The sequence below is a fragment of the Oncorhynchus keta genome, unplaced genomic scaffold (assembly GCF_023373465.1).
Source record: "Oncorhynchus keta strain PuntledgeMale-10-30-2019 unplaced genomic scaffold, Oket_V2 Un_scaffold_17573_pilon_pilon, whole genome shotgun sequence".
Lineage (NCBI taxonomy): Eukaryota > Metazoa > Chordata > Actinopteri > Salmoniformes > Salmonidae > Oncorhynchus > Oncorhynchus keta.
This window is the reverse complement of record NW_026290825.1, coordinates 957538-981369: the sequence shown is the minus strand read 5'-3', so window position 1 is coordinate 981369 and position 23832 is coordinate 957538. Positions and strand designations below refer to the sequence as shown.

Below are 23832 nucleotides of genomic sequence, written 5' to 3'. Positions count from 1 at the left end.
ACTTTATACAATAACTACAATGACCTCCTCTACTGTGGTAGACAGGGTAATAACTACACTGACCTCCTCTCCTACTGTGGTAGACACTGTAATAACTACACTGACCTCCTCTACTGTGGTAGACAGGGTAATAACTACACTGACCTCCTCTACTGTGGTAGACAGGGTAATAACTACACTGACCTCCTCTACTGTGGTAGACAGGGTAATAACTACACTGACCTCCTCTCCTACTGTGGTAGACACTGTAATAACTACACTGACCTCCTCCTCTACTGTGGTAGACAGGGTAATAACTACACTGACCTCCTCTCCTAGTGTGGTAGACAGGGTAATAACTACACTGACCTCCTCTACTGTGGTAGACAGGGTAATAACTACACTGACCTCCTCTACTGTGGTAGACAGGGTAATAACTACACTGACCTCCTCTCCTACTGTGGTAGACAGGGTAATAACTACACTGACCTCCTCTACTGTGGTAGACAGGGTAATAACTACACTGACCTCCTCTCCTACTGTGGTAGACAGGGTAATAACTACACTGACCTCCTCTCCTAGTGTGGTAGACAGGGTAATAACTACACTGACCTCCTCTCCTACTGTGGTAGACAGGGTAATAACTACACTGACCTCCTCTACTGTGGTAGACAGGGTAATAACTACACTGACCTCCTCTACTGTGGTAGACACTGTAATAACACACTGACCTCCTCTCCTACTGTGGTAGACAGGGTAATAACTACACTGACCTCCTCTCCTACTGTGGTAGACACTGTAATAACTACACTGACCTCCTCTACTGTGGTAAACATGGTAATAACTACACTGACCTCCTCTCCTACTGTGGTAAACATGGTAATAACTACACTGACCTCCTCTCCTACTGTGGTAGACAGGGTAATAACTACACTGACCTCCTCTACTGTGGTAGACAGGGTAATAACTACACTGACCTCCTCTACTGTGGTAGACAGGGTAATAACTACACTGACCTCCTCTCCTACTGTGGTAGACACTGTAATAACTACACTGACCTCCTCTCCTACTGTGGTAAACATGGTAATAACTACACTGACCTCCTCTCCTACTGTGGTAGACATGGTAATAACTACACTGACCTCCTCTCCTACTGTGGTAAACATGGTAATAACTACACTGACCTCCTCTCCTACTGTGGTAAACATGGTAATAACTACACTGACCTCCTCTCCTACTGTGGTAAACATGGTAATAACTACACTGACCTCCTCTCCTACTGTGGTAAACATGGTAATAACTACACTGACCTCCTCTCCTACTGTGGTAAACATGGTAATAACTACACTGACCTCCTCTCCTACTGTGGTAAACATGGTAATAACTACACTGACCTCCTCTCCTACTGTGGTAGACAGGGTAATAACTACACTGACCTCCTCTACTGTGGTAGACAGGGTAATAACTACACTGACCTCCTCTACTGTGGTAGACACTGTAATAACACACTGACCTCCTCTCCTACTGTGGTAGACAGGGTAATAACTACACTGACCTCCTCTCCTACTGTGGTAAACATGGTAATAACTACACTGACCTCCTCTCCTAGTGTGGAAGCCTTGACCCAGGCGCCGTCCTTATATATGTAGTTCAGTGGAGAGCGGAAGTTGGCATTATACTCTGATTTCACCTTTCTGGAGAGAAGGACAGAAATACACAGAGACAGGCCAAGTCAGATAATGTATATTCAGTGATCATCTAGCATTGCACTTGGCATTATGATTTATAAACTAAAATGTATTGGTTGAATAAGCCACATGTGAATGACCAAACTCTGCTGCTGTCCATTGGAGAAGTTCCGTGTGAGAGAGAGAGAGAGAGAGAGAGAGAGAGAGAGAGAGAGAGAGAGAGAGAGAGAGAGAGAGAGAGAGAGAGAGCAGAGTGCAGAGGGATAGAGACAGAGAGAGAGAGAGAGAGAGAGAGAGAGAGAGAGAGAGAGAGAGAGAGAGAGAGAGAGAGAGAGAGAGAGAGAGAGAGAGAGAGAGTGCAGAGAGAGAGAGCAGAGAGAGAGAGAGAGAGAGAGAGAGAGAGAGAGAGAGAGAGAGAGAGAGAGAGAGAGAGACAGAGAGAGAGAGAGAGAGAGAGAGAGAGTGCAGAGAGAGAGAGAGTGAGAGAGAGAGAGAGAGAGAGAGAGAGAGAGAGAGAGAGAGAGAGAGAGAGAGCAGAGAGAGAGAGAGAGAGAGAGAGTGTGAGAGAGAGAGTGCAGAGAGTGCAGAGAGAGAGTGCAGAGAGAGAGAGTGCAGAGAGAGAGAGTGCAGAGAGAGAGAGTGCAGAGAGAGAGTGCAAGAGAGCGAGAGTGCGAGAGAGAGCGAGAGTGCGAGAGAGAGAGAGAGAGAGAGTGCAAGAGAGCGAGAGAGTGCAAGAGAGCGAGAGAGTGCAAGAGAGAGAGAGTGCAAGAGAGAGAGAGCGCAAGAGAGAGAGAGTGCAAGAGAGAGAGAGTGCAAGAGAGAGAGAGTGCAAGAGAGAGAGAGAGTGCAAGAGAGAGAGAGCGCAAGAGAGAGAGAGTGCAGAGAGAGAGAAGAGTGCAGAGAGAGAGAGAGAGTGCAGAGAGAGAGAGAGTGCAGAGAGAGAGAGAGTGCAGAGAGAGAGAGAGCAGAGAGAGCAGAGAGAGCAGAGAGAGCAAAGAGAGCAGAGAGCAGAGAGCAGAGAGCGAGAGAGCGAGAGAGAGAGAGAGAGAGAGAGTGCAGTGTTACCGGTAATTATTACCAAAATACTGCATGACACATAGCAGGAAGTGAAGATGGAAAGAGACAATATATACAATACATGAGAGAGTTCCTATTACTGACAGGTTGCCTCTCTCTTTCCCCTCCTACTTCCCCTTCCCCACCCCTGACCCCTGACTCCAGGTGAAGTTTCCCAAAGGGACAGGTCTAGGATCAGCTTCCCCTCCCCCTAATCCTACCCTTAACGGTTAGTGGGAAGCTAAATGAACCCAGGATCAGTGTGTCGAGGTAACTTCACCCTCCAACCAACATACCCTGTAATCACAACTGACCGCTGATCTCACCTGTGGGGAAGATGTGCCTTCTGGGGGCTGTGTGACTTCACTTCCTGGTCCGCCTGCTGCTCCCGAGGCTGTGCAACTGGAATGTTCTCCTCTATGACGCTGGACTCTCTCTCTTCCCTCTTCTTCTTCTTCCACTTGCTCTGATGTCATCATCACAACAGAACAGAACAGAGCCGTTCGTAAAAGCCGCGTCTGGAGTGTACAGGGGGTTTGGTGGTATTTCCGTACCGGTTCCACTGGTTTTATACCCAGGTTCCTCTGACTGACTGGTTGGCATCCCAAATGGCACCCTATTCCCTATATAAGGGCTCTGGTCAAAAGTAGTGCACTATGTAGGGAATAGGGTGCCACTTGGGATACAGCCAACCAGTCAGTCAGAGGAACCTGGGTATAAAACCAGTGGAACCAGTACGGAAATACCACCAAACTTCCTGTACACTCCCAGTGGGTGTTTCCAGCGCAGCATGTGGAGAACATTATCTTAATAACTGGTTTATTTACTTTCATATTGGACGTTCTAGGTGTTCATTGTATTCCTCTTTCATATTGGACGTTCTAGGTGTTCATTGTATTCCTCTTTCATATTGGACGTTCTAGGTGGTCATTGTATTCCTCTTTCATATTGGACGTTCTAGGTGGTCATTGTATTCCTCTTTCATATTGGACGTTCTAGGTGTGTATTGTATTCCTCTTTCATATTGGACGTTCTAGGTGTTCATTGTATTCCTCTTTCATATTGGACGTTCTAGGTGTTCATTGTATTCCTCTTTCATATTGGACGTTCTAGGTGTTCATTGTATTCCTCTTTCATATTGGACGTTCTAGGTGGTCATTGTATTCCTCTTTCATATTGGACGTTCTAGGTGGTCATTGTATTCCTCTTTCATATTGGACGTTCTAGGTGTGTATTGTATTCCTCTTTCATATTGGACGTTCTAGGTGTGTATTGTATTCCTCTTTCATATTGGACGTTCTAGGTGTGTATTGTATTCCCCTTTCATATTGGACGTTCTAGGTGTGTATTGTATTCCTCTTTCATATTGGACGTTCTAGGTGTTCATTGTATTCCTCTTTCATATTGGACGTTCTAGGTGGTCATTGTATTCCTCTTTCATATTGGACGTTCTAGGTGTGTATTGTATTCCTCTTTCATATTGGACGTTCTAGGTGTGTATTGTATTCCCCTTTCATATTGGACGTTCTAGGTGTGTATTGTATTCCCCTTTCATATTGGACGTTCTAGGTGTGTATTGTATTCCTCTTTCATATTGGACGTTCTAGGTGTGTATTGTATTCCTCTTTCATATTGGACGTTCTAGGTGTTCATTGTATTCCTCTTTCATATTGGACGTTCTAGGTGTTCATTGTATTCCCTTTCATATTGGACGTTCTAGGTGTTCATTGTATTCCTCTTTCATATTGGACGTTCTAGGTGTTCATTGTATTCCTCTTTCATATTGGACGTTCTAGGTGTTCATTGTATTCCTCTTTCATATTGGACGTTCTAGGTGTATATTGTATTCCTCCAAGGGGTTTTTGAAATGTCAATAAACAGAGAAAAACCTTGCTAGTCTGTGTCCTAATTTATCCTGATCTTCCCAGAAATCACTGACAAATACATGTTCTAAGTAAGTAGGGCTCTCTGCTTCCTTATTGAAATACAAAAGGTACCGTTGAAGATATTGCCAACGCTGGGAGTATTATATTGGCAACGCTGGGAGTATTATATTGGCAACGCTGGGAGTATTATATTGGCAACGCTGGGAGTATTATATTGGCAACGCTGGGAGTATTATATTGGCAACGCTGGGAGTATTATATTGGCAACGCTGGGAGTATTATATTGGCAACGCTGGGAGTATTATATTGGCAACGCTGGGAGTATTATATTGGCAACGCTGGGAGTATTATATTTATATTGTGGGAGTATTATATTGGCAACGCTGGGAGTATTATATTGGCAACGCTGGGAGTATTATATTGGCAACGCTGGGAGTATTATATTGGCAACGCTGGGAGTATTATATTGGCAACGCTGGGAGTATTATATTGCCAACGCTGGGAGTATTATATTGGCAACGCTGGGAGTATTATATTGGCAACGCTGGGAGTATTATATTGGCAACGCTGGGAGTATTATATTGGCAACGCTGGGAGTATTATATTGCCAACGCTGGGAGTATTATATTGCCAACGCTGGGAGTATTATATTGCCAACGCTGGGAGTATTATATTGCCAACGCTGGGAGTATTATATTGGCAACGCTGGGAGTATTATATTGGCAACGCTGGGAGTATTATATTGGCAACGCTGGGAGTATTATATTGGCAACGCTGGGAGTATTATATTGGCAACGCTGGGAGTATTATATTGCCAACGCTGGGAGTATTATATTGGCAACGCTGGGAGTATTATATTGCCAACGCTGGGAGTATTATATTGGCAACGCTGGGAGTATTATATTGGCAACGCTGGGAGTATTATATTGGCAACGCTGGGAGTATTATATTGGCAACGCTGGGAGTATTATATTGCCAACGCTGGGAGTATTATATTGCCAACGCTGGGAGTATTATATTGGCAACGCTGGGAGTATTATATTGCCAACGCTGGGAGTATTATATTGCCAACGCTGGGAGTATTATATTGCCAACGCTGGGAGTATTATATTGTGGCCTAATCTTGGCACCCAGAATCAGATCATGTTTGAGTGCTGGTCTCTGGCCAGCTACGACACGTTCGTAAAGTCTGTTCCATAAAGAGGTTGAATAAATCGATTACCAGATCAAACATTGAGTTGTAGTGTGGCGTGTGGACTGACTGGAACTCAGAAGTACCTTGGATGCCTTCTCGGGTGAAACGTTCTCTCTCTGGAACAGAGGCAGCTGGTCTACGTCGCTGCGTAGCCGTGGTCCTCTGGGAGGTGGAAAGGCTTTAAAGTTCCTGCTGTACTCGCTCTCCAACACCACCACCGGGTTAGACTTGAAAGGAGGGATGGAACGGTGGCTGGTGTACAGCATCTGGAGAAGACCATGCAAGGAAATATACCGTAACTGTCATAGTTGATTCATACTCAAATACTCTGCTACCATCTACAGGCTGTTTGACAAAACAGCATCTCTGCTCCACAGCTTGGGTAGATAGCCGACCTCTCAAACTAGTCATTTCGTTTTGAAAACCAGACCCTAGGCAACACACTGACTGAGGTCTGGTTTCAATGACGGACTCTTTTGGTATCGAGGAACTACGTCACTTCCTACATCACGACTTTATCCTCTTGAATAAAATACTAAATAGTAGCTAGCAAGATGGAGATCACAGAGGTTATATATTCGCAAGTAGATACCTACTCAGGTTGTACAACTGAATGTCTTCAACTGAAATGTGTCTTCCTCATTTAACCGCACCCCTCTGAATCAGAGAGGTGCGGGGGGAGGCTGCCTTAATCAACATCCACATCTTTGGCACCCGGGGAACAGTGGGTTAACTGCCTTGTTAACCCACTATTTTAACCTTGTCAGGTTACTGGCCCAACGCTCTAACCACTAGGCTGCCTGCCGCCCCAGGAGCTAGTTTACATCAACTACCTCAACTAAAACCACTGCAACGTTTGGTTTTGAATCACAGCGTTCTGGCATGTCTGTCGCGTGATTTGTTAGGCGAGTCCCCAGAACGCCGTAGGTAGTGATGTAGTTCCTCTAGGCCAACAGACCCTCATTAAAACCAGGTTCTAGTCACTGTGTTGCCCTCGGTCGGGTTTTCAACAGACTCCCTCATTAAAACCAGGTCCTAGTCACTGTGTTGCCCTCGGTCGGGTTTTCAACAGACTCCCTCATTAAAACCAGGTCCTAGTCACTGTGTTGCCCTCGGTCGGGTTTTCAACAGACCCTCATTAAAACCAGGTCCTAGTCACTGTGTTGCCCTCGGTCGGGTTTTCAACAGACTCCCTCATTAAAACCAGGTCCTAGTCACTGTGTTGCCCTCGGTCGGGTTTTCAACAGACTCCCTCATTAAAACCAGGTCCTAGTCACTGTGTTGTCTACGGTCGGGTTTTCAACAGACTCCCTCATTAAAACCAGGTCCTAGTCACTGTGTTGCCCTCGGTCGGGTTTTCAACAGACTCCCTCATTAAAACCAGGTCCTAGTCACTGTGTTGCCCTCGGTCGGGTTTTCAACAGACTCCCTCATTAAAACCAGGTCCTAGTCACTGTGTTGTCTACGGTCGGGTTTTCAACAGACTCCCTCATTAAAACCAGGTCCTAGTCACTGTGTTGCCCTCGGTCGGGTTTTCAACAGACTCCCTCATTAAAACCAGGTCCTAGTCACTGTGTTGTCTACGGTCGGGTTTTCAACAGACTCCCTCATTAAAACCAGGTCCTAGTCACTGTGTTGTCTACGGTCGGGTTTTCAACAGACTCCCTCATTAAAACCAGGTCCTAGTCACTGTGTTGCCCTCGGTCGGGTTTTCAACAGACTCCCTCATTAAAACCAGGTCCTAGTCACTGTGTTGTCTACGGTCGGGTTTTCAACAGACCCTCATTAAAACCAGGTCCTAGTCACTGTGTCGCCCTCGGTCAGGTTTTCAACAGACCCTCATTAAAACCAGGTCCTAGTCACTGTGTTGTCTACGGTCGGGTTTTCAACAGACCCTCATTAAAACCAGGTTCTAGTCACTGTGTCGCCCTCGGTCAGGTTTTCAACAGACCCTCATTAAAACCAGGTCCTAGTCACTGTGTTGTCTACGGTCGGGTTTTCAACAGACTCCCTCATTAAAACCAGGTCCTAGTCACTGTGTTGCCCTCGGTCGGGTTTTCAACAGACTCCCTCATTAAAACCAGGTTCTAGTCACTGTGTTGTCTACGGTCGGGTTTTCAACAGACTCCCTCATTAAAACCAGGTCCTAGTCACTGTGTTGGCTACGGTCGGGTTTTCAACAGACCCTCATTAAAACCAGGTCCTAGTCACTGTGTTGCCCTCGGTCGGGTTTTCAACAGACTCCCTCATTAAAACCAGGTCCTAGTCACTGTGTTGTCTACGGTCGGGTTTTCAACAGACTCCCTCATTAAAACCAGGTCCTAGTCACTGTGTTGCCCTCGGTCGGGTTTTCAACAGACCCTCATTAAAACCAGGTTCTAGTCACTGTGTTGTCTACGGTCGGGTTTTCAACAGACCCTCATTAAAACCAGGTCCTAGTCACTGTGTTGCCCTCGGTCGGGTTTTCAACAGACTCCCTCATTAAAACCAGGTCCTAGTCACTGTGTTGTCTACGGTCGGGTTTTCAACAGACCCTCATTAAAACCAGGTCCTAGTCACTGTGTTGCCCTCGGTCAGGTTTTCAACAGACTCCCTCATTAAAACCAGGTCCTAGTCACTGTGTTGTCTTTACGGTCGGGTTTTCAACAGACTCCCTCATTAAAACCAGGTCCTAGTCACTGTGTTGCCCTCGGTTTGGGTTTTCAACAGACTCCCTCATTAAAACCAGGTTCTAGTCACTGTGTTGCCCTAGGTTTGGGTTTTCAACAGACTCCCTCATTAAAACCAGGTCCTAGTCACTGTGTTGCCCTCGGTCGGTTTAGACGAGGATATGAGTGGAACATCAACAGACTCCCTCATTAAAACCAGGTTCTAGTCACTGTGTTGCCCTCGGGTTTAACATGGGGTTTTCAACAGACTCCTCATTAAAACCAGGTTCTAGTCACTGGAGGTTTGGGGTTGTCTACGGTCGGGTTTTCAACAGACTCCCTCATTAAAACCAGGTCCTAGTCACTGTGTTGCCCTCGGTCGGGTTTTCAACAGACCCTCATTAAAACCAGGTCCTAGTCACTGTGTTGTCTACGGTCGGGTTTTCAACAGACCCTCATTAAAACCAGGTCCTAGTCACTGTGTCGCCCTCGGTCGGGTTTGGAACAAGACTAACTAGTAATGGGGCAGAATGGGTGACCAACCCTGGGTTCAGGGGTGTAACAACAAGCAGTGAATCTTACGTGTGCATTGGGCCCCTCTATGACCAGGAAATGCCCACACATGTCAAATGTGTGACTATCAGGGCTTTAACATGGATGTTATGGAGGTTTGGGGTTGTATATACGTTCAGACAAGACGAGGATATGAGTGGAACATCAGGGCTTTAACATGGATGTTATGGAGGTTTGGGGTTGTATATACGTTCAGACAAGACGAGGATATGAGTGGAACATCAGGGCTTTAACATGGATGTTATGGAGGTTTGGGGTTGTATATACGTTCAGACTAGACGAGGATATGAGTGGAACATCAGGGCTTTAACATGGATGTTATGGAGGTTTGGGGTTGTATATACGTTCAGACAAGACGAGGATATGAGTGGAACATCAGGGCTTTAACATGGATGTTATGGAGGTTTGGGGTTGTATATACGTTCAGACAAGACGAGGATATGAGTGGAACATCAGGGCTTTAACATGGATGTTATGGAGGTTTGGGGTTGTATATACGTTCAGACTAGACGAGGATATGAGTGGAACATCAGGGCTTTAACATGGATGTTATGGAGGTTTGGGGTTGTATATACGTTCAGACAAGACGAGGATATGAGTGGAACAACACCTGCTCTGCAGCCAGCAGTGGGGAGGCGTGGCCAGCTACAGGTGTCTTCCACGGGAACTGCTTCCTGTACTCTGAGTTCTGTAGTCCGGTCCTCTGTCCAGACGACTTCAGCCCCGCCTTCCTCCTCAACACATAGTCCACCTGGAATCACATTTCTCACTTTACTACACAGGTCACTAGTAATAACTCACTGTGCGTCATTGTAAATACGAATTTGTTTTTAACTGACTTGGTTAAATTCAAAAATAAACTGTCTGCTGCACAGGCCACAGGGCTGCTTAGAAGGCCTGGGTCAAACGGTCCTTTCAAATACATGAGCTGCGCTTAATTTAGTTTTCCTGGTACAATGGAGCCAATAGAATAGTCTCAAAAGTGCAAGTTAAATCGAGCACATGCATTTGCATACATGAAATAAATAACAACCATTCTCACCCCATTGAAAGCTTGGTCCTGTCTCTCTACAGTAGCCAGGGGGCTCCGGGTGTGGATCTGGCCCTGAAGAGTGGTCGGGCCTCGTTGGGGGTCCCCTGGAGGAAGGGGACCCCTAGGGGCCAGAGGGGTGTGGACTCTCTCTGGGGTAGGAGCCAGGGGAGAGGTACCAGGTCTGGGGGTCTCATCCCGTCTCTGTGGGGGCTCTGTGGTGGTGGGGTTCCATTGGAAGGAGCTGGACACCTGGGGCGAGTGGGAGGAGGGCACCTTCCTCTTGGACAGAAACTGAGGCTCTCTACTGATACCTGGTGTAATATGGATGATAGAGAGATGATAGTGTCTCTACTGATACCTGGTGTAATATGGATGATAGAGAGATGATAGTGTCTCTACTGATACCTGGTGTAATATGGATGATAGAGAGATGATAGTGTCTCTACTGATACCTGGTGTAATATGGATGACAGAGAGATGATAGTGTCTCTACTGATACCTGGTGTAATATGGATGACAGAGAGATGATAGTGTCTCTACTGATACCTGGTGTAATATGGATGATAGAGAGATGATAGTGTCTCTACTGATACCTGGTGTAATATGGATGATAGAGAGATGATAGTGTCTCTACTGATACCTGGTGTACTATGGATGATAGAGAGATGATAGTGTCTCTACTGATACCTGGTGTACTATGGATGATAGAGAGATGATAGTGTCTCTACTGATACCTGGTGTAATATAGATGACAGAGAGATGATAGTGTCTCTACTGATACCTGGTGTAATATGGATGATAGAAGGAGAGATGATAGTGTCTCTACTGATACCTGGTGTAATATGGATGACAGAGAGATGATAGTGTCTCTACTGATACCTGGTGTAATATGGATGACAGAGAGATGATAGTGTCTCTACTGATACCTGGTGTAATATGGATGATAGAAGGAGAGATGATAGTGTCTCTACTGATACCTGGTGTAATATGGATGACAGAGAGATGATAGTGTCTCTACTGATACCTGGTGTAATATGGATGATAGAAGGAGAGATGATAGTGTCTCTACTGATACCTGGTGTAATATGGATGACAGAGAGATGATAGTGTCTCTACTGATACCTGGTGTAATATGGATGATAAAGAGATGACAGTGTCTCTACTGATACCTGGTGTAATATGGATGATAGAGAGATGATAGTGTCTCTACTGATACCTGGTGTAATATGGATGATAGAGAGATGATAGTGTCTCTACTGATACCTGGTGTAATATGGATGATAGAGAGATGATAGTGTCTCTACTGATACCTGGTGTAATATGGATGATAGAGAGATGATAGTGTCTCTACTGATACCTGGTGTACTAATGATGGATGACAGAAGGAGGATGATGATGAGGTGTAATATGGATGTCTCTACTGATACCTGGTGTAATATGGATGACAGAGAGATGATAGTGTCTCTACTGATACCTGGTGTAATATGGATGATAGAGAGATGATAGTGTCTCTACTGATACCTGGTGTAATATGGATGATAGAGAGATGATAGTGTCTCTACTGATACCTGGTGTAATATGGATGATAGAGAGATGATAGTGTCTCTACTGATACCTGGTGTAATATGGATGATAGAGAGATGATAGTGTCTCTACTGATACCTGGTGTAATATGGATGATAGAGAGATGATAGTGTCTCTACTGATACCTGGTGTAATATGGATGACAGAAGGAGAGATGATAGTGTCTCTATTGATACCTGGTGTAATATGGATGACAGAGAGATGATAGTGTCTCTATTGATACCTGGTGTAATATGGATGACAGAGAGATGATAGTGTCTCTACTGATACCTGGTGTAATATGGATGACAGAAGGACAGATGATAGTTGACCATGTGACTCAGGTGGTAGAGCATGGTTCTTACAAAGCCAGGGTTGTGGGTTCTATTCCCACGGAGGACCAGTGCGATAATGTATGCACTCACTATGACTAAACTGTAAATAGTCAAATAAGAATAGTAGAGCTGCGCTCAGTGTTTTAAAAGATGAAGATGCACGACAGGAATATGAATGATGTGTGATATGTTAACTTGGTATATTATACTGTTACCGGGTCATATAGATCACTTTCTGTTCTTGCAAACATTGCTGCAGGAAGTGCAATACACGTGACAGAACACACAAAAACTCACCTCTATTTACATGTTGCTTATGAGTGCTTTTCACACTACTTTTGGATTATAACTGGATTTTAAGGCTTGTATGAATGTCCTGCTTAATATAATGTGTGTGTGTCATCATCGCAAATTCAACTACATTATACTTCTATTTAAAAATACTTGAACTTTAACCAGTTAAATGTCTCTTTGTCTCGCTTTTGCTACAACCTGCAGCATGTCAATGAGCGTTAACATTCTAGCCAACACCTGCCACATCCAAAATAGTTATTTTGAAAAGTTCACATCCAAATATAATCTTAGCGACTGTTCAAGCAAGAATCAAAACATCACTGTAAGCGTATAAGAACTCCAAAAGTTATTTTGTTTAGAAGTTTAAAACAAAATACATTCAGGCTATGTTGAAGGGGTGGCAGATGGCGACAGCTTTTTATTTAATGCAACCAAGAGTCGCGTGCACCTGTGCGTGACGTCAGTGTGTCGTGTACTGGAAAAGGGTCAATATCAATCAATAAATAAATCTTACCCATCTGGTCAGATCGAAGTCCAGCTAAGCGCATCCGTCGCTGAGGAGAGGCGCTTCTGGAGCGGGTAGCGGCTCGGTGTCTAAATGTCTTCTTGTACTCACTGATGCCCTGTGCATGTGAGTATCCAACACATTAGTAAATAGCATAGGACTGAATACATGACGTAGTATGTTGTGTAAGTGGGAGATATTTAGCAAATAGCCTTTTAAAAGGACTGTAAGCATCATGTATGATTCGTGTAGGTCAGATGTTTCATAGGAAACCGATCCGCTGCAATTCGTTTGAATGAAATCTGTGAACTGAGTTTGCAGCTGCGGGCACATCTAGCAAATGTGCAGCTGTATAGGTCACCGTTTATAAACCAGACTGTACCACTGTCTTTATCTAGGCTGATGAATCAAACTAACGCAATAAACCACGTTAAACGAATCCTCTATTGCCCTTTACAATGTAATGCAATTGATACATGCATCTCTATTTATCAATAGAAACAGGAAATATCCGCTGTTATCCGCTGGCAGCGAGTTTACATGAGTTTATCCGCTCTGTACCAGTGTAACGTGATAGGAGACACTAAGCTAAACCAAGCTAATAACCGACTCTTTGGACGTGGGATTTGGTCGTTTCCCCGTCGAGTTAACTATCGATGGTTTATCCGATGTAAATCGCAATGCACGATGATTAATAAACTAACCTTTTATTTGTGCGAATGAAACAATGTTTCTTGTATCAGTCGAAAGCTCTTCTACTCACTCCGGCGGTGACCTAGATTACTGGACGAGGTTGTTTCAAAAACACTGCGCTAAAACAAAGCCGACAGTTTAATTTCTATTACTCGTTCAATTTAAAAAATAAAAAAAAGTACATTTGTTTACCTTGAAACGTAGTGGCATTTTTCTGTTGGTTAAAGTTCTGCCGGTGTTTGGGAGAATTGTGTCTGTTGTTTTTCCAGCGAGGTTGTTATTGTTGTACAGTGAAGTGACAAGGTATCTGGACGGTTACAGCAGCGGCTTTGGGTTGCCTTGGCAAAGCGGCGACCTGCGCATGCGTGATCAAACCCGTTGTCATTTAGAGGGGCTGATATCTAGTAGCTGTGTCGACATGTGTCAGACCTATGCTAAAAGGGGTTGGTTTCTAGTGTGTATTGATTTGTTGTTAATAAAAAATAAAAAAAATAAAAAAAATAAGGGATATATCTAGTAGCTGTGTCAGACCTATGCTTAGAGGGGTTGATATCTAGTAGCTGTGTCAGACCTATGCTTAGAGGGGCTGATATCTAGTAGCTGTGTCAGACCTATGCTTAGAGGGGTTGATATCTAGTAGCTGTGTCAGACCTATGCTTAGAGGGGCTGATATCTAGTAGCTGTGTCAGACCTATGCTTAGAGGGGCTGATATCTAGTAGCTGTGTCAGACCTATGCTTAGAGGGGCTGATATCTAGTAGCTGTGTCAGACCTATGCTTAGAGGGGCTGATATCTAGTAGCTGTGTCAGACCTATGCTTAGAGGGGCTGATATCTAGTAGCTGTGTCAGACCTATGCTTAGAGGGGCTGATATCTAGTAGCTGTGTCAGACCTATGCTTAGAGGGGCTGATATCTAGTAGCTGTGTCAGACCTATGCTTAGAGGGGCTGATATCTAGTAGCTGTGTCAGACCTATGCTTAGAGGGGCTGATATCTAGTAGCTGTGTCAGACCTATGCTTAGAGGGGCTGATATCTAGTAGCTGTGTCAGACCTATGCTTAGAGGGGCTGATATCTAGTAGCTGTGTCAGACCTATGCTTAGAGGGGCTGATATCTAGTAGCTGTGTCAGACCTATGCTTAGAGGGGCTGATATCTAGTAGCTGTGTCAGACCTATGCTTAGAGGGGTTGATATCTAGTAGCTGTGTCAGACCTATGCTTAGAGGGGCTGATATCTAGTAGCTGTGTCAGACCTATGCTTAGAGGGGCTGATATCTAGTAGCTTTGTCACCTATGTCTGATATCTAGACCTATGCTTAGAGGGGTTGATATCTAGTAGCTGTGTCAGACCTATGCTTAGAGGGGCTGATATCTAGTAGCTGTGTAGACCTATGCTTAGAGGGGCTGATATCTAGTAGCTGTGTAGACCTATGCTTAGAGGGGCTGATATCTAGTAGCTGTGTAGACCTATGCTTAGAGGGGTTGATATCTAGTAGCTGTGTCAGACCTATGCTTAGAGGGGCTGATATCTAGTAGCTGTGTAGACATGTCAGACCTATGCTTAGAGGGGCTGATATCTAGTAGCTGTGTCAGACCTATACTTAGAGGGGTTGATATCTAGTAGCTGTGTCAGACCTATGCTTAGAGGGGCTGATATCTAGTAGCTGTGTCAGACCTATGCTTAGAGGGGCTGATATCTAGTAGCTGTGTCAGACCTATGCTTAGAGGGGCTGATATCTAGTAGACATGTCAGACCTGTGCTTAGAGGGGCTGATATCTAGTAGACATGTCAGACCTATGCTTAGAGGGGTTGATATCTAGTAGCTGTGTAGACATGTCAGACCTATACTTAGAGGGGCTGATATCTAGTAGCTGTGTAGACCTATGCTTAGAGGGGCTGATATCTAGTAGCTGTGTAGACATGTCAGACCTATGCTTAGAGGGGCTGATATCTAGTAGCTGTGTCAGACCTATGCTTAGAGGGGCTGATATCTAGTAGCTGTGTCAGACCTATGCTTAGAGGGGCTGATATCTAGTAGCTGTGTCAGACCTATGCTTAGAGGGGCTGGTATCTAGTAGCTGTGTCAGACCTATGCTTAGAGGGGATATCTGGTATCTAGTAGCTGTGTCAGACCTATGCTTAGAGGGGCTGGTATCTAGTAGCTGTGTCAGACCTATGCTTAGAGGGGTTGATATCTAGTAGCTGTGTAGACATGTCAGACCTGTGCTTAGAGGGGCTGATATCTAGTAGCTGTGTCAGACCTATGCTTAGAGGGGTTGATATCTAGTAGCTGTGTCAGACCTATGCTTAGAGGGGCTTGATATCTAGTAGCTGTGTCAGACCTATGCTTAGAGGGGCTGATATCTAGTAGCTGTGTCAGACCTATGCTTAGAGGGGCTGATATCTAGTAGCTGTGTCAACATGTCAGACCTGTGCTTAGAGGGGTTGATATCTAGTAGCTGTGTCAGACCTATGCTTAGAGGGCTGATGTCAGACCTGTGCTTAGAGGGGCTGATATCTAGTAGCTGTGTCAGACCTATGCTTAGAGGGGCTGATATCTAGTAGCTGTGTCAGACCTATGCTTAGAGGGGCTGATATCTAGTAGCTGTGTCAGACCTATGCTTAGAGGGGCTGATATCTAGTAGCTGTGTCAGACCTATGCTTAGAGGGGTTGATATCTAGTAGCTGTGTCAGACCTATGCTTAGACTGATATCTAGTAGCTGTGTCAGACCTATGCTTAGAGGGGCTGATATCTAGTAGCTGTGTCAGACCTATGCTTGAAGGGGTGATATCTAGGGGTTGATATCTAGTAGCTGTGTCAGACCTATGCTTAGAGGGGCTGATATCTAGTAGCTGTGTCAGACCTATGCTTAGAGGGGTTGATATCTAGTAGCTGTGTAGACATGTCAGACCTATGCTTAGAGGGGCTGATATCTAGTAGCTGTGTAGACATGTCAGACCTATGCTTAGAGGGGCTGATATCTAGTAGCTGTGTCAGACCTATGCTTAGAGGGGCTGATATCTAGTAGCTGTGTCAGACCTATGCTTAGAGGGGCTGATATCTAGTAGCTGTGTCAACATGTCAGACCTGTGCTTAGAGGGGTTGATATCTAGTAGCTGTGTAGACATGTCAGACCTATGCTTAGAGGGGCTGATATCTAGTAGCTGTGTCAGACCTATGCTTAGAGGGGCTGATATCTAGTAGCTGTGTCAGACCTATGCTTAGAGGGGCTGATATCTAGTAGCTGTGTCAGACCTATGCTTAGAGGGGCTGATATCTAGTAGCTGTGTCAGACCTATGCTTAGAGGGGCTGATATCTAGTAGCTGTGTCAGACCTATGCTTAGAGGGGCTGATATCTAGTAGCTGTGTCAGACCTATGCTTAGAGGGGCTGATATCTAGTAGCTGTGTCAGACCTATGCTTAGAGGGGCTGATATCTAGTAGCTGTGTCAGACCTATGCTTAGAGGGGCTGATATCTAGTAGCTGTGTCAGACCTATGCTTAGAGGGGCTGATATCTAGTAGCTGTGTCAGACCTATGCTTAGAGGGGTTGATATCTAGTAGCTGTGTCAGACCTATGCTTAGAGGGGCTGATATCTAGTAGCTGTGTCAGACCTATGCTTAGAGGGGTTGATATCTAGTAGCTGTGTCAGACCTATGCTTAGAGGGGCTGATATCTAGTAGCTGTGTCAGACCTATGCTTAGAGGGGCTGATATCTAGTAGCTGTGTCAGACCTATGCTTAGAGGGGCTGATATCTAGTAGCTGTGTCAGACCTATGCTTAGAGGGGCTGATATCTAGTAGCTGTGTCAGACCTATGCTTAGAGGGGCTGATATCTAGTAGCTGTGTCAGACCTATGCTTAGAGGGGCTGATATCTAGTAGCTGTGTAGACATGTCAGACCTATGCTTAGAGGGGCTGATATCTAGTAGCTGTGTCAGACCTATGCTTAGAGGGGTTGATATCTAGTAGCTGTGTCAGACCTATGCTTAGAGGGGCTGATATCTAGTAGCTGTGTCAGACCTATGCTTAGAGGGGCTGATATCTAGTAGACATGTCAGACCTGTGCTTAGAGGGGCTGATATCTAGTAGACATGTCAGACCTATGCTTAGAGGGGTTGATATCTAGTAGCTGTGTAGACATGTCAGACCTATACTTAGAGGGGCTGATATCTAGTAGCTGTGTAGACCTATGCTTAGAGGGGCTGATATCTAGTAGCTGTGTAGACATGTCAGACCTATACTTAGAGGGGCTGATATCTAGTAGCTGTGTCAGACCTATGCTTAGAGGGGCTGATATCTAGTAGCTGTGTCAGACCTATGCTTAGAGGGGTTGATATCTAGTAGCTGTGTCAGACCTATGCTTAGAGGGGCTGGTATCTAGTAGCTGTGTCAGACCTATGCTTAGAGGGGCTGGTATCTAGTAGCTGTGTCAGACCTATGCTTAGAGGGGCTGGTATCTAGTAGCTGTGTCAGACCTATGCTTAGAGGGGTTGATATCTAGTAGCTGTGTAGACATGTCAGACCTGTGCTTAGAGGGGCTGATATCTAGTAGCTGTGTCAGACCTATGCTTAGAGGGGTTGATATCTAGTAGCTGTGTCAGACCTATGCTTAGAGGGGTTGATATCTAGTAGCTGTGTAGACATGTCAGACCTATGCTTAGAGGGGTTGATATCTAGTAGCTGTGTCAGACCTATGCTTAGAGGGGCTGATATCTAGTAGCTGTGTAGACATGTCAGACCTGTGCTTAGAGGGGCTGATATCTAGTAGCTGTGTCAGACCTATGCTTAGAGGGGTTGATATCTAGTAGCTGTGTCAGACCTATGCTTAGAGGGGCTGATATCTAGTAGCTGTGTAGACATGTCAGACCTATGCTTAGAGGGGCTGATATCTAGTAGCTGTGTCAGACCTATGCTTAGAGGGGTTGATATCTAGTAGCTGTGTCAGACCTATGCTTAGAGGGGCTGATATCTAGTAGCTGTGTCAGACCTATGCTTAGAGGGGTTGATATCTAGTAGCTGTGTAGACATGTCAGACCTATGCTTAGAGGGGTTGATATCTAGTAGCTGTGTCAGACCTATGCTTAGAGGGGTTGATATCTAGTAGCTGTGTCAGACCTATGCTTAGAGGGGCTGATATCTAGTAGCTGTGTCAGACCTATGCTTAGAGGGGGTGATATCTAGTAGCTGTGTCAACATGTCAGACCTGTGCTTAGAGGGGGTGATATCTAGTAGCTGTGTCAGACCTATGCTTAGAGGGGCTGATATCTAGTAGCTGTGTCAGACCTATGCTTAGAGGGGCTGATATCTAGTAGCTGTGTCAGACCTGTGCTTAGAGGGGCTGATATCTAGTAGCTGTGTCAGACCTATGCTTAGAGGGGCTGATATCTAGTAGACATGTCAGACCTATGCTTAGAGGGGCTGATATCTAGTAGCTGTGTCAGACCTATGCTTAGAGGGGCTGATATCTAGTAGCTGTGTCAGACCTATGCTTAGAGGGGCTGATATCTAGTAGCTGTGTCAGACCTATGCTTAGAGGGGCTGATATCTAGTAGCTGTGTCAGACCTATGCTTAGAGGGGCTGATATCTAGTAGCTGTGTCAGACCTATGCTTAGAGGGGCTGATATCTAGTAGCTGTGCTTAGTCAGACCTATGCTTAGAGGGGTTGATATCTAGTAGCTGTGTCAGACCTATGCTTAGAGGGGCTGATATCTAGTAGCTGTGTCAGACCTATGCTTAGAGGGGCTGATATCTAGTAGCTGTGTCAGACCTATGCTTAGAGGGGCTGATATCTAGTAGCTGTGTCAGACCTATGCTTAGAGGGGTTGATATCTAGTAGCTGTGTAGACATGTCAGACCTATGCTTAGAGGGGCTGATATCTAGTAGCTGTGTCAGACCTATGCTTAGAGGGGCTGATATCTAGTAGCTGTGTCAGACCTATGCTTAGAGGGGCTGATATCTAGTAGCTGTGTCAGACCTATGCTTAGAGGGGCTGATATCTAGTAGCTGTGTCAGACCTATGCTTAGAGGGGCTGATATCTAGTAGCTGTGTCAGACCTATGCTTAGAGGGGCTGATATCTAGTAGCTGTGTAGACATGTGTCAGACCTATGCTTAGAGGGGTTGATATCTAGTAGCTGTGTCAGACCTATGCTTAGAGGGGTTGATATCTAGTAGCTGTGTCAGACCTATGCTTAGAGGGGCTGATATCTAGTAGCTGTGTCAGACCTATGCTTAGAGGGGTTGATATCTAGTAGCTGTGTCAGACCTATGCTTAGAGGGGCTGATATCTAGTAGCTGTGTCAGACCTATGCTTAGAGGGGCTGATATCTAGTAGCTGTGTCAGACCTATGCTTAGAGGGGCTGATATCTAGTAGCTGTGTCAGACCTATGCTTAGAGGGGCTGATATCTAGTAGCTGTGTCAGACATGTCAGACCTATGCTTAGAGGGGCTGATATCTAGTAGCTGTGTTAGAGGGGCAGACCTATGCTTAGAGGGGCTGATATCTAGTAGCTGTAGTGTGTCAGACCTATGCTTAGAGGGGCTGATATCTAGTAGCTGTGTCAGACCTATGCTTAGAGGGGCTGATATCTAGTAGCTGTGTCAGACCTATGCTTAGAGGGGTTGATATCTAGTAGCTGTGTCAGACATGTCAGACCTATGCTTAGAGGGGGTGATATCTAGTAGCTGTGTCAGACCTATGCTTAGAGGGGCTGATATCTAGTAGCTGTGTCAGACCTATGCTTAGAGGGGCTGATATCTAGTAGCTGTGTCAGACCTATGCTTAGAGGGGCTGATATCTAGTAGCTGTGTCAGACCTATGCTTAGAGGGGTGTCAGACCTATGGGCTGATATCTAGTAGCTGTGTCAGACCTATGCTTAGAGGGGTTGATATCTAGTAGCTGTGTCAGACCTATGCTTAGAGGGGCTGATATCTAGTAGCTGTGTCAGACCTATGCTTAGAGGGGCTGATATCTAGTAGCTGTGTCAGACCTATGCTTAGAGGGGCTGATATCTAGTAGCTGTGTCAGACCTATGCTTAGAGGGGCTGATATCTAGTAGCTGTGTCAGACCTATGCTTAGAGGGGTTGATATCTAGTAGCTGTGTCAGACCTATGCTTAGAGGGGCTGATATCTAGTAGCTGTGTCAGACCTATGCTTAGAGGGGCTGATATCTAGTAGCTGTGTAGACCTATGCTTAGAGGGGCTGATATCTAGTAGCTGTGTCAGACCTATGCTTAGAGGGGCTGATATCTAGTAGCTGTGTCAGACCTATGCTTAGAGGGGCTGATATCTAGTAGCTGTGTCAGACCTATGCTTAGAGGGGTTGATATCTAGTAGCTGTGTCAGACCTATGCTTAGAGGGGTTGATATCTAGTAGCTGTGTCAGACCTATGCTTAGAGGGGCTGATATCTAGTAGCTGTGTCAGACCTATGCTTAGAGGGGCTGATATCTAGTAGCTGTGTCAGACCTATGCTTAGAGGGGCTGATATCTAGTAGCTGTGTCAGACCTATGCTTAGAGGGCTGATATCTAGTAGCTGAGACCTATGCTTAGAGGGGCTGATATCTAGTAGCTGTGTCGACATGTCAGACCTATGCTTAGAGGGGCTGATATCTAGTAGCTGTGTCAGACCTATGCTTAGAGGGGCTGATATCTAGTAGCTGTGTCAGACCTATGCTTAGAGGGGTTGATATCTAGTAGCTGTGTCAGATGCTTAGAGGGGTTGATATCTAGTAGCTGTGTCAACATGTCAGACCTGTGCTTAGAGGGGTTGATATCTAGTAGCTGTGTAGACATGTCAGACCTATGCTTAGAGGGGTTGATATCTAGTAGCTGTGTAGACATGTCAGACCTATGCTTAGAGGGGCTGATATCTAGTAGCTGTGTCAGACCTATGCTTAGAGGGGCTGATATCTAGTAGCTGTGTCAGACCTATGCTTAGAGGGGCTGATATCTAGTAGCTGTGTCAGACCTATGCTTAGAGGGGCTGATATCTGAGCTGAGATAGCTGAGAGAGAGAGAGAGGTAGCCTACACTGTCTTCAGCCTAATAATAGACAGAGAGAGAGAGAGAGTAGCCTACACTGTCTTCAGCCTAATAATAGACACAGAGAGAGGGAGAGGTAGCCTACACTGTCTTCAGCCTAATAATAGACAGAGAGAGAGAGAGAGAGAGGTAGCCTACACTCTCTTCAGCCTAATAATAGACAGAGAGAGAGAGGTAGCCTACACTCTCTTCAGCCTAATAATAGACAGAGAGATAGAGAGGTAGCCTACACTGTCTTCAGCCTAATAATAGACACAGAGAGAGGGAGAGGTAGCCTACACTGGCTTCAGCCTAATAATAGACAGAGAGAGGTAGCCTACACTGTCTTCAGCCTAATAATAGACAGAGAGAGAGAGAGGTAGCCTACACTGTCTTCAGCCTAATAATAGACAGAGAGAGAGAGAGAGGTAGCCTACACTGTCTTCAGCCTAATAATAGACAGAGAGAGAGAGAGGTAGCCTACACTCTCTTCAGCCTAATAATAGACAGAGAGAGAGAGAGAGACACTCTCTTCAGCCTAATAATAGACAGAGAGAGAGAGAGGTAGCCTACACTCTCTTCAGCCTAATAATAGACAGAGAGAGAGAGAGGTAGCCTACACTGTCTTCAGCCTAATAATAGACAGAGAGAGAGAGTAACCTACACTGTCTTCAGTAGCCTACACTGTCTTCAGCCTAATAATAGACAGAGAGAGAGAGAGAGGTAGCCTACACTGTCTTCAGCCTAATAATAGACAGAGAGAGAGAGGTAGCCTACACTGTCTTCAGCCTAATAATAGACAGAGAGAGAGAGAGAGGTAGCCTACACTGTCTTCAGCCTAATAATAGACAGAGAGAGAGAGAGAGAGAGGTAGCCTACACTCTCTTCAGCCTAATAATAGACAGAGAGAGAGAGAGAGGTAGCCTACACTGTCTTCAGCCTAATAATAGACAGAGAGAGAGAGAGAGAGAGAGGTAGCCTACACTCTCTTCAGCCTAATAATAGACAGAGAGAGAGAGGTAGACACTGTCTTCAGCCTAATAATAGACAGAGAGAGAGAGGTAGCCTACACTGTCTTCAGCCTAATAATAGACAGAGAGAGAGAGAGGTAGCCTACACTGTCTTCAGCCTAATAATAGACAGAGAGAGAGAGGTAGCCTACACTGTCTTCAGCCTAATAATAGACAGAGAGAGAGAGGTAGCCTACACTGTCTTCAGCCTAATAATAGACAGAGAGAGAGAGGTAGCCTACACTGTCTTCAGCCTAATAATAGACAGAGAGAGAGAGCCTACACTGTCTTCAGCCTAATAATAGACAGAGAGAGAGAGGTAGCCTACACTGTCTTCAGCCTAATAATAGACAGAGAGAGAGAGGTAGCCTACACTGTCTTCAGCCTAATAATAGACAGAGAGAGAGAGGTAGCCTACACTGTCTTCAGCCTAATAGACAGACAGAGAGAGAATAATAGACAGAGAGAGCCTACACTGTCTTCAGCCTTCATAATAGAGAGAGAGAGAGAGAGAGAGGTAGCCTACACTGTCTTCAGCCTAATAATAGACAGAGAGAGAGAGAGGTAGCCTACACTGTCTTCAGCCTAATAATAGACAGAGAGAGAGAGAGAGAGGTAGCCTACACTCTCTTCAGCCTAATAATAGACAGAGAGAGAGAGAGGTAGCCTACACTGTCTTCAGCCTAATAATAGACAGAGAGAGAGAGAGAGAGGTAGCCTACACTCTCTTCAGCCTAATAATAGACAGAGAGAGAGAGAGAGAGAGAGAGGTAGCCTACACTCTCTTCAGCCTAATAATAGACAGAGACAGAGAGAGGTAGCCTACACTGTCTTCAGCCTAATAATAGACAGAGAGAGAGAGAGGTGACCTACACTGTCTTCAGCCTAATAATATCTATTGAAGTTGGTATTTATTCCTCCATTTTTAATTGATTCCAGTTTGAAAGTGTTCCGCATCATGAAAGAATAGCCAGCCTATGCAGGGGTTTAGAATGCCCAGCAGGGGGCGCTAAAACCCTTATAACTACAATCAGCTCAGTGTCGGTCATTTGCAACATGGCAATGTGCAGTAATATATTAGGGCTATTAGAGTAACAACCATATAATATATATAATAACTAATCATAATATAATAACTAAATATTATATTATATAAATGAGTGAGCCTGAGTGTCCATGTTTACTAGGCCTTAATGATAATGTATAGTAATGATGGGACATTTAAAATCGTTCTAGTGCCACACAGGCCTCTTCAGTTCACCTGCCAATCCTGTCACTCGTCTTGCTGTAACACTGAGCCTGGCTGCCCGGCTCTCTTACAGTCTGTTTCCTGCCGTGTCTCG

At 45.2% G+C, this 23832-nt stretch overlaps 1 protein-coding gene and 4 long non-coding RNA genes across 62 annotated transcripts in view; 2 read left to right on the top strand and 3 right to left on the bottom strand.

Annotated features, from left to right (window-relative positions):
• The window catches only part of mdm1 (Mdm1 nuclear protein), a 50890-nt gene extending 37083 nt beyond the window's left edge, over positions 1 to 13807 (bottom strand). The window contains exons 1-7 of the mRNA XM_052514445.1: positions 13641 to 13807; positions 12765 to 12873; positions 10068 to 10369; positions 9636 to 9776; positions 5888 to 6070; positions 3050 to 3189; positions 1577 to 1673 (exon numbers count right to left, since the gene is read on the bottom strand). Coding sequence (XP_052370405.1) covers positions 1577 to 1673; positions 3050 to 3189; positions 5888 to 6070; positions 9636 to 9776; positions 10068 to 10369; positions 12765 to 12873; positions 13641 to 13658 — 990 coding nt within the window. The 5' untranslated portion in view covers positions 13659 to 13807. The remainder of the gene's footprint in view (positions 1 to 1576; positions 1674 to 3049; positions 3190 to 5887; positions 6071 to 9635; positions 9777 to 10067; positions 10370 to 12764; positions 12874 to 13640) is intronic.
• LOC127927735 (uncharacterized) lies at positions 187 to 1484 on the bottom strand. Of its 4 annotated transcripts, none has more exons than XR_008128892.1 (3): positions 1374 to 1484; positions 876 to 917; positions 187 to 264 (listed from the first exon to the last, which is right to left on the bottom strand). It is a non-coding gene; the product is annotated as an uncharacterized LOC127927735 (long non-coding RNA). The 4 variants fall into 4 exon arrangements; XR_008128894.1 differs by lacking the exon at positions 876 to 917 and adding an exon at positions 508 to 549; XR_008128895.1 differs by lacking the exon at positions 876 to 917 and adding an exon at positions 427 to 468.
• Positions 3383 to 4654, top strand: LOC127927732 (uncharacterized). 9 transcript variants are annotated; one of them, XR_008128841.1, is made up of 3 exons: positions 3383 to 4026; positions 4065 to 4406; positions 4444 to 4654. It is a non-coding gene; the product is annotated as an uncharacterized LOC127927732 (long non-coding RNA). The 9 variants fall into 9 exon arrangements; XR_008128842.1 differs by having other exon boundaries at positions 3383 to 4216; positions 4293 to 4406; XR_008128840.1 differs by having other exon boundaries at positions 3383 to 4254; positions 4331 to 4406.
• Positions 6077 to 9630, top strand: LOC127927731 (uncharacterized). 47 transcript variants are annotated; one of them, XR_008128831.1, is made up of 6 exons: positions 6077 to 7599; positions 7830 to 7888; positions 8005 to 8122; positions 8921 to 9188; positions 9275 to 9342; positions 9429 to 9625. It is a non-coding gene; the product is annotated as an uncharacterized LOC127927731 (long non-coding RNA). The 47 variants fall into 47 exon arrangements; XR_008128827.1 differs by having other exon boundaries at positions 8921 to 9419; positions 9583 to 9630; XR_008128806.1 differs by having other exon boundaries at positions 8921 to 9496; positions 9583 to 9630.
• On the bottom strand, positions 10850 to 11379 carry LOC127927736 (uncharacterized). Its single transcript, XR_008128896.1, has 3 exons — positions 11083 to 11379; positions 10985 to 11035; positions 10850 to 10890 (listed from the first exon to the last, which is right to left on the bottom strand). It is a non-coding gene; the product is annotated as an uncharacterized LOC127927736 (long non-coding RNA).
• Positions 13808 to 23832: the final 10025 nt, after the last annotated feature.